This window comes from Armigeres subalbatus, chromosome 3, assembly GCF_024139115.2.
Source record: "Armigeres subalbatus isolate Guangzhou_Male chromosome 3, GZ_Asu_2, whole genome shotgun sequence".
NCBI classification, from domain to species: domain Eukaryota; kingdom Metazoa; phylum Arthropoda; class Insecta; order Diptera; family Culicidae; genus Armigeres; species Armigeres subalbatus.
The window spans coordinates 121,872,698-121,883,151 of record NC_085141.1 but is presented as its reverse complement, the minus strand read 5'-3'; the positions used below and the strand labels follow the sequence as shown (position 1 = coordinate 121,883,151).

Sequence of the window (10,454 nt, the reverse complement as noted above, 5' to 3'; positions counted from 1 at the left end):
ATCTCCTACCCTTACATTTATTTGTACAACTAGAAGCTGAGAGAAACGCACTAAGATTGACAAGAACAAAAATACTGTTTGATGGAGATCTTAGGGGTCATCTTAGTATTTTGAAAGATTTCAAAATCAATCCTTTATTCACTCATGAAGACTGGATGGAGAGGAGATATAATTTTGAACGACTCTTTAATGTAACTTTCCCAAGGCATGCTGAGTGGGGATCTGGGCTTCCCACTGTTTGACCAGGTTCAGTAATCTTTCTTTCAGATGGCTCCAAACTGAATCACAGGGTTGGAGCTGGTGTCACATGCCCTGGAGTTACCCTATCAATATCTATGGGTAGATGTCCGACAGTATTTCTGGCAGAAATACAAGCAATGAATTATTGGCAGTGGCTGATTTGCTACCCGCCGTTGTCACAACCAGGCGCTATAGTATATGGGTAAAATAGCCAGCATGAGTTAACCGCTAGAAGTTTATATGGCGAAAAACATCTAACGCGGGTTTTCTCAACAGTAAGAATTTTTCACGAAAAACTATTCGGTATCAGTCATGTAGGAAGGTGTCCGCTACTACGCCTACCAAATATTTTTTCGATTAAGGAGCTTATTTTCGAGATATTAAACATTAGATGCCTTTTGCCATACTGATTTCCAAAAGTTAACTCCTAGTGTGCCGCTGTAAGCACGCTCAAAGCAGGCGATTCATTATTGAATGTGCCTCTGTCTGTTTACAGCGTAACTAAAGGAATGCAAACATATGTGTATTTTGTGACAGTCAATCTGTCCTAGAAGCATTGAAATCTTTTACATGTACCGTCTACGGGGGTGTCATTGGGCCAAAATGTGGTATGATTCAAGTAAATGTTACAAAGCTCTAGTAGTTAATATTGGAATCAAGTTGTAATTAGTTAGGTACAAGCTTGAACAATAAATTTACCACTGTGTGGGGAAAAAATAATAAATGAGAGTAATTCTTCAAAGTTATATGTTGTTTAAAATTGGCCCATTCTCACCCCTCACAGGGGGTGACATTGGGCCACATACAATAAAGTTCAGCGGTGACGGTGCAACGATTCAATTGTTCAATAAAAATAATTGCCTACATTACGGCTTTTACCAACTATGTATGGCAAATCAACCAAAGGCTTGGCCCAATCTCACCCCTTTTTAGCATGCATTGCTCGTTGCTACGAAAAAGCAAGACCGCTAAATAAATATTCATAAAATTCGATAAAACAACAAACAGATTATCGTAACATGATCACCAGGTATCCATCGATGTAAAATTCAGTTATGTAATAGATTTGTGGGGCATTACTGACACTATTTTAATACGGGTTCATTCGATCAATAGTTTTACATTCAAATTCCAAGCATTATGGTACGAGCACAATTAATCCTTGGAATTTGTTTTGTGATTTCCTAGACGTGAATTTTAATATAATTTCGAACCGTTTGAAGTTTTCATCAAAATTCGTAACAGTTTCTGAGATATTAGAAGTTGAAACGTTTTTCGTTTTTGGCCCAATCTTACCCCCTAGGCCCAATGTCGCCCCGAACGACGGTACTTCTAAACTGGTTTGGGAACCCAAGTAACAATGAATCGCCTGCTTTGAGCGTGCTTACAGCGGCACACTAGGAGTTAACTTTCTGAAATCAGTATGGCGAAAGGCATCTAAGGTTCGATTTCTCAAAATTAAGCACTTTCATCATAAAAATATTTGGTAGGCATGGTAGTGAACACCTTCCTACACAATCGGTACCAAATAGTTTTTCATGAAAAATTTCTTATTTTGAGAAAACCCGCGTTAGATGACTTTCGCCATACACATTTCTGGCTATTTTGCGCATATACTATAGCGCCTGGATGTGACAGCGGCGGGTAGAAAATCAGCCACTGCCAATAATTCATTAGTAGCCACAAACAGACATCATTGTCGAACTAAGGTTTAATAAAAGTATTCGTAGCTGAATAATGCATAGTATTGAATAAGAAGTTGAGCAAACAATGCTGACATTAGTAACCATCTACTGTTCCACGTTCAACTACAATACGTTTTTAATAGTTGCCGAAACATTTCTTTCTATTTCGAAACTCATATTGAACAATTAGCTGAATACAAAAAACTTAAACTTGCAAAGTTTCTCCTATTCATCATGATTCATATGTTTAAATAATTTGTGTTTGAACCATTGAACAAACGCTTGAAAACTCTACTACAATCTAAGCACAACACAAGCTTATTTAGAAGTCTGATAATTGACGTTATCAGTAAACAACATCGCTTCTGTAGATGAATCCAATGAAATTTTATTAACATAATCTTGAAACGCTGAATAAACGTTTGACAATTTTCTTATTGCAATAACAACAAAAGCTTTGAATAAACGTTGTACAAACGATTTTTTTTTCATTCTTTAAATTGATTTATTTCAAGCAAAATTTTTCATAACGACGTATGTAACAAAAGTAAACAAAACGGGGTTTTTAATACAACGTGACAATCACACGCGGCTTTATATAATACGCATCGATTTTACTGATTTCAGATCTTAAAATTCTTTAATTCGATCTTTTTGCGAATCGACGTATGTAAAAATTTCTATTTTTGAAGTCTCACTGTTACATACGTCGCTTTTACAAATAGGAACTGAGAGGGACCCATTTAACAAAAAAGCAAAACAAAACAAAACTGCAGTTGCGTCAATCGTGCAACTATGGAAAACCGACCAATGTACACCGACGTACGTGTAGCATACCGGTGTATGTATAATTTTATCGTTTTTCACAGTGAATTTGAATGAACTGAGCTTTGCTGTGAAGCACGCTTATTACGTGTCATGCAATGATGCATGCCAGCGGAAAAAAGTATTGAAAAAAGATTTAGTTTTAAAACAGTTACAGAAAATGTTTTGCCAACTTTCTGCAAAGGATTTCTCGAATCCTCATAATTGTTACATACGTCGTTATGAAAAATTTTGCTTGATTTAAGCTGCTGTGCTGTTTATTGGTAACATTGTAACTTTCTGCACTTTTCAATTCACTGAATTCACACAATTAATTTATTCTAATACCTACTTACTTGGAGAATAATTGACAAATCCTGCAATAATCTGCGTTTTCCACGAAGGCAGCTAATCGCCACAATCGCCAGCAGCGTTGATGACAGCAGAAAGCACCGTGAATATTACTTTTATTTTGGGAATTGTCACACTGATTATATTTACCATTACGTGCGCAGTTCATGTGTAAATTTGAAAACGTGAACTGCATGTAGGTTGCTTATAAAACAAACTTTATCAACAAATATACAATAGCAAACTCATACCAGAACTATAATCGTTTGCTTTCCGGTGTGACATTTTACACTAGCTATAACATCATGGAATTCCTGTTCAGCTTTTGTACGATTGTTGTTAACTTTGAAGGATAATGACCAACAATCCCATTACAGCTATTTAACCAGTATTACTCAACAACGTGAGATTTATATTTCTAATTTAGCTTAGTACTATCCAAGGTGACAAATATTGCCGATAGTAGTCAAGAGGGCTGGGAATTCAATTGTCGTGGGCGCGTTGGTAAAATCACTCATGAATCTCAATAAACGAGCACTCCCGTGCGAACGAAATCGTCTGCGATTTTAAAGGAATGCATCACGCATGAATTTTTCATGCTAAAACGCATCATTTCACTCATTTGCCAAAAAATCATTTTGGTTCAAAAACGCATTTGAAATCAATTTGCGGGCAATTTATTGCTTATACATAAAAGAGTGTCTAATATTTTATGCGACAAACGTTAATTTACTGTTTTTAACGAAGGAGAACAAAAGAAAACCTACGATGATTCAAATGGATGATTCAACTCATCCATGAGTTTTTAGGTGCTGAGTTGGGTGCGTTTCAACTCACGCTTGATTTGAATCATCCATGAGTTTCGAGATTTTGAGTTTTTACCAACACTGCGTGGCATCGATACTGGTAAACTGTTTCCAAGTTGTTTTTTTTTTTATCTCAGCTCCAATGTTTAATGCTACGTACACACCAGTCAAGCAGTTTGACGAACATTGACTCCGCCCCCAGGAAAACGCTTCAATTGATGCTTTGTTTGAACGTATGTGAAGTTGTTCGAACAACCATTTGACAGTTGGCGGCTCGGTTGGAAAAAAATAAAACGGTTTGATTTTGGTTTGAGTTGTCGGGGGCGGAGTCAAGGTTCGCCGAACATGTTTGAGCATTTGTAGTGAAGTTTCACAAACCCCCATATATTTTTTGATGGTTGGTGGTCAAGTTGGCGCTTCGGTCTTTCGTGTGTGATATTGTTGGTCGAATAAATGGATTGTTCGTGCCGCTGTTGTTAAACTTGATGGATGTTTGAAGTTTGAATAAACGAGAGGTGGAGTCATTGTACGTTCCATAACAACGCCTGAATTAGCGTTGCAATGTAATGAAATAAAAGTATTTGAAAACACTTGATGGATGTTTGAAATTTGAACAAACGAGAGGTGGAGTCATTGTACGTTCCATAACAACGCCTGAATTAGCGTTGCAATGTAATGAAATAAAAGTATTTGAAAACACAAACTGAACCAATCGTAATCAATAAGCAATAATATAAACCTCACGTTGTTAAATAATACTGGTTGAATAGCTGTAATGGAATTGTTGATCATTACAGCTATTCAACCAGTATTATTCAACAACGTAAGGTTTATATTTCTTATTCAGCTTGGTACTATCCAAGGTGTCAAAGCTGATGGTAAACAAGAGGGCTGGGGATTCAAAGGTTGTCGGATCGATACCGATATCCTGTTCATAATTTATTTTTCATCGTATCTCCAGTATGTTGAACAATGCCTTAATAAGTGTAGCAATGTTGTGGAATAAAAGTATTTAGAAAACAAAACAACGGCATGAATGAGAAAATTTACGATGAAGTTACAAAATGTTTAAGTTTCAACCTATTTTCCGGGTGCTGGAATGTATTTTATTAGTCAATATGGCTTGAATGTTCTGGTAGGGGATCTAGTAGAGGATTTGAATTTGTTCAAATAGCAATCCGATCTGTTTCCTTGTGGATTTAAAGAAAGGAACTTTCTAGATCATCATGTTCGCACTATATTCTAGCACAACACAATTGCAACATGATAACAGATTACGTGTGGTTATTGGAAGTTGATCGATCGAAAAAAAATTACCAGAAATCGAGCAGAATAACATTTTAGGAGGAGGAGAAATGTTGAGCAAAAAATGAAAAAAATAATGGATATTTTATTAAAAGTCAAATGAAACATATATTTACAAACTGACTCGTATCTCTATACTTCATCCAACATTTTCATATCCCAGTTCCTCTGGTCGCATGTTGTTGAATTTTTGGTGGCTTCGAACTGGTGGTAATGGCGTTTGCATGCAAGTTTTTGAAACGGACTTGCACGGAATATTTTTTAAAATAAATTCACTGAAATGTTTATGTAATTAATGTACGAGCAATTTCCCTTCTAGACTGGTGCTTTAACCGACTAAGCTACGAAGGACCTCCGTCGGCTTTCGCAACTTAGCGGCTACCAAATGAGCCCGAGATTCGCAAATTTTGATATAATTTTTGATCTTCGCTCTTCTTGCCCCGAGAGGGTGGCCATATCGCCCCATATGATAAATATAAGCATCATAAGACACCTTTCTTAAAACCAGTTTATAAGATACTGAAACGTCATTAATCAGTGCTAATTGATACTGATGTCAAAGACAGGTCATCATAAAGGTGTTTCATGGACAAATCAGCAGAACTCGACGGAGTTTCACTATTTTACAAGGATTACCACTTAAGGTGGTCAGCTTGCCCCACTATGTTTAGAAACGTAAACATTCATTACTAAGCAAAGTTTTTAAAGAAAACCAGTTTCACACCGATTTACAAGCATAACAAGTCAGACAAAGTTACATAACAGAATAGCATAAGTTTAAAGGTTTTCAAACCTGAACACGAAAAAGCTACAATGCAAATAAATTGTAAAAAATGTCGGTAGGTATATTTAGAATATAACAATTTAAATTATGAAACTTTTTAATTATCCAAAAATAAAAATATTTTGAATGTTTATGCATTTTAACTATACTGTGATGTTAGTTTGTCTGACACTAAAAGTTACTTTCAATATTGTGGTTTATTCAAAATTCTAACAGCTTAAGTTTTGGATTCCTTCGGACATTCATTGATTTTTTTTTTTCAATATATTAAAGCTACGCACTATCCCACAGACTGACTCATAAGGTATTTATACAACGCTTCTTCACGCACGCACTCAGGCTTCGCACTTATTTATATTAACTATTATAGTCTCAATAGCAGGTTAATGGTTACCAAAAACCGCAGAAAACTGAGCTGTACAAACCAATTGTAAAGAAACCAAACAGTAGCTATCACGCATAATACTAATTTACTACGCGACTCAGTTCCTTCGATTACCACCTCGGAACCCCCCTCGTTGATTACCTCGGCCACCTCTCATGTTGCTTCTGTTGCGGTTACCACCCCGGTTGTTACTATTCCACCCACCGTCGTCATTGTTGCCTCCGTGATCCGGACCGAAATTGCCACCGTTGTTACCAAAATTGTTGAAATTGTTCGGCGGAGGACCAGAGCCGAAGTTATTGTTGAAACCACCGGGTGGCGGACCGTTGAAGTTGAAGTTGCCCGGCGGTGGCCCAGAGTTGAAATTAGGGGGCGGTCCTGAGTTGAAGTTAGGCGGCATGCCTGGAGGGACGTTGGGGTTGAAGTTGTTTGGGTTGAAGTTGTTGGGGCCAGGCCCGAACGTATTTGGCCCTTGACCACCACCGAACGTGTTTGGACCGGAGTTGAAACTGTTCGGCCTGTGGTTGAAATTGTTCGGTCCACCTGGCCCAAAAGTATTCGGACCTGAATTGAAGTTTGCGGAAGAAAAATTGTTTGGAGCGCCGAAGTTCGGAGGAGCAGGATTGAAATTGGAATTTGCCTGTTGGCTACCAAACCCAAAACCGTCCCTGCTGTTGTTATCTTTGCTTGTATCACCGCCCAATGTAGAATGGCGATCGGCTTCCAATTCCCACGAGTTTCCTCCCAGGCCGGTACCATCGTCATCGAGCGTACTATATTTTGATGTGGTCCATTGTCCGTTACTATTTGTGTTATGACTCTCGATAGGGGACCTCCTGGAAGATGGGTAATCACCGTTTCCCATATCTTCTTCGTCCCAGTTCTTCTCATTATGTTCAGCCCAGAACTTTTTCTCCTCTTCCTGTTCCCGGCGTTCCTTTTCCTTCTGCTTCTCCCGTTCTCTACCTTTCTTACTATTCCGTAGCGCCATTTCGTCTTCGACTTCATCCGTACTGAACTTTATATCTGGCGGAGGGAATATGTCCAGCTGTAATAGTGACGGGATACCCGCAGTTGGATCTGGAGCAGGTGGAGGTGGAGTTCTTCGTTTCATCAACGATGTGGACGAGAGCAGCGGTTCAGTTGCTTCCGGAGGTTCCGAAGGTTCGATCACGGTCGTTTTGTTGTAGATGAATGTTGGATCGATTTCCATCTTTATTCTGGAGTTGTCCAAATTATTGAAATCATCTTCGTCGATAGGCGGTATCATATCTTGAAGCTCCGGGATCCTTCCCATAAGGATGAACCTATTCAAAGACGTGGGGCCTTCAAGTATAACGGCTTCCAAATCGGAATCAGCTGTATGATAGATTTGAAATTCAATTAGGTAAATAATGAAAAATAACAATTTTTAGATATCACTTACGTAAAATGGGTATAACTCGATCATACAGGATGACCGCAGAAGGTGCCATCTTTTTGATCGGTAATATTCCCGGAGTACTTTCGGCGATTTGCGATATGACTTCTTTGATTTCTTCCGACGTTTCGCGATGTTCTTCGTACTTGCTGGCTTCATTCCATTGGGCCTGGAAATTACGCGGAATCGGCTTGCTGTACGGAATTTTCTTTTCCCTCATCTTTTCGTTGAAATTCGTTACGTTGGCGAAGTCCAGACCGGGAATGACGCCATTGTTGTTGGTTCCTAAACTATCGGCGATGTCGATTTTGTCCTCAGGTCCCATACCCGGAATGACCACGTGGTCGTCCAGCTCGCATTCATCCAAACCAGCCAAACTGGCCGGCAGCGTGTTGAGATTGTATTTGTCTCGCATTTGATCACCGGGCCGATTTCTGGTCCAAAATTTGATTGTGTGGTCATTCGATCCGGAACATAAAATATGACCTAGAGGATGCCACGCTAACGTCCACACTATGCTCTCGTGGGCATTGTCGATTCCACCCACTTCTTTATCAGTGCTGAAAGGTAAAAGGTGGAACGTTACGTTTGATTATGGAAATGAATAGCTTCATGCTAAAATAAAAAAATAATAATATGCATGAATGCATACATTTTCGGATGATCCGGATAATAAGATGTGAACACATCAAAGATATGTTCCAATTAATTGACCTAATTTATTTGTTATCAGGATGTAGGAGCATAATCAATACCCAACTTACCCAACGTTCCAGAACAGAATTGATCCGTCGGATCCACCTGAAGCAAACAAGCCCTCGTGAATCGGATGCCACGATACGGCGCTGGCTTCCTTCTTGTGACCTCGGAAGATTTGCACCTCCTCGCTGAGGTTTCGCAAATCGAACAGCTTTAGCAAATGATCTCGCGAAGCTGTGACCAACCAATTACCATTGTCGTTCCACTTCAAATCCATAACAGTCGATTTGTGAGCATGCCTAAAATATTCAGAGGTTCCCATTCAAGAAAGTGCGATGGTGTTACAGTGAAGAGTCGATACTTACAAAGTAGCTAACGCTACATTACTTTTTGGATCCCAGATTTTGATTGGCTGTTGATTATCCTTACTTCCGGATACGATTAACGCTTTTTGCGGATGCCAGTGGACACATTTTACATCAGCACCATGACCTGAAATTTAGGATTATTTAATTTCTTACACATACCACGAAATTTGTTCACACAAACAGACCTCTCAGAACACGTTCCTCCTGGCATCGGAGGAAATCCCAGACACGTACCGTACCATCATCGCTACAGCTGGCAAATTTGGCATCCGACGGGCTAAAGCTAAATACGTATGAGGAAAAAATGAAAAGACAGACCGTTTCGTGATTAGGAACACAATGTCAGGGGCAGATATATAACTCTTTGTGTGTATCAACCATGTTTTCAGGAAGGTTCACCTATAATTTAAATTTTATCATTATCGTAATTTTTTTTGGCATAATTTCTGATTTGAAATTGTGTGCAGGAGAAAAAAAAGGCCAATGTCGCCCCATGCCATAACACATCTTCAGTATACCCACATATTTATCGCGATTGAGAAGGACGTGGCCATACCAGATCTAGCATTATGTAGGATAGGCAAAAAAGTGTTAAAATAGTAGATATAAAGGTAGTAAAACCGAAATTTTCCTAATTCGGCAATACGAAACATCCTAGTGGGACTAACCTAAAATGCACTTTGCATTTCCATGCATTGTCCATACCAGACTGCTGGTTAGTCGAGGCATGGTGGGTTGCTCCTTAATAGCTGCCAACTAATGTCGAATTCGTTTTTAAAAAGTTCCAACCTAGGTTGGAACCAGTTCCAACCTAAGTGCTGTCAAAGTGTTTTTTTATTCGCTCAGGTTGGAACTAGGTTCGCACTAGTTCCAACCCCAAAGCTGTCGGGTTCGCACTGTGTTGTTTCACGGTTTCGCACCGGGTTCACCAATACAAATGTACTTCAACTGTCAAAACCACGTGGGTAGGTGGGACTGGGCGGAATAAACAAGCAGAAGGGAGAAACGAAACTGTCTGTTTATTAAAATAAAATGCGCATTGAAAATCTTTTTTTTGGGAATTTTGTGATATTTGTAATTGTAGTTTTAAATGAAATTAATCCAGTACTGATGCCTAGATTCAGTTTTAAAAATAATTGTTAGGGAAGTTATGTATTCATAAGTTCATTCAGGTTTTCCTCACATTTTGTGTCCTAAATTAGGTCGGTGGATGGAATTATGTAGTTTGAAACCCGTTCACAAAATCCGCTAGGAATTGTCAGAAAAATATAATTGAGGAATACCGAATAGAATTATTTCTTATGCAGAATTTCTTTTGAAATTCTTCCAAAAACTCTTTCGTGCGTTTCAGAATTTTCTTCGGGAATTCTGCCAGAAATTACTTCAGACATTTTTTCAGTAATTATTTCTTGAATTTTCAGGCATTCCTCCATATGTTTTCCAAGGGATCCTTTCGAGATGAATTCCTTTGGAAATTCTTCTAGGAATATCTTTGAATACTGTTCCAGAATTTTCTCTGGAAGTTGCTTCATGTTGCTTCATTTGGAAATTCCTACAATATAAATCCTTCAGGAAAATTCTTCTGGAATACAGGAACTTACTCGAAG

At 38.6% G+C, this 10,454-nt stretch overlaps 1 protein-coding gene across 1 annotated transcript in view; it reads right to left on the bottom strand.

Annotated features, from left to right (window-relative positions):
- Window positions 1-6,153: 6,153 nt before the first annotated feature.
- LOC134225169 (pre-mRNA 3' end processing protein WDR33) overlaps window positions 6,154-10,454 on the bottom strand; it is a 58,541-nt gene continuing 54,240 nt past the window's right edge. Inside the window, exons 4-8 of the mRNA XM_062705025.1 lie at window positions 9,033-9,130; window positions 8,845-8,971; window positions 8,545-8,778; window positions 7,787-8,340; window positions 6,154-7,719 (exon numbers count right to left, since the gene is read on the bottom strand). Coding sequence (XP_062561009.1) covers window positions 6,458-7,719; window positions 7,787-8,340; window positions 8,545-8,778; window positions 8,845-8,971; window positions 9,033-9,130 — 2,275 coding nt within the window. The 3' untranslated portion in view covers window positions 6,154-6,457. The remainder of the gene's footprint in view (window positions 7,720-7,786; window positions 8,341-8,544; window positions 8,779-8,844; window positions 8,972-9,032; window positions 9,131-10,454) is intronic.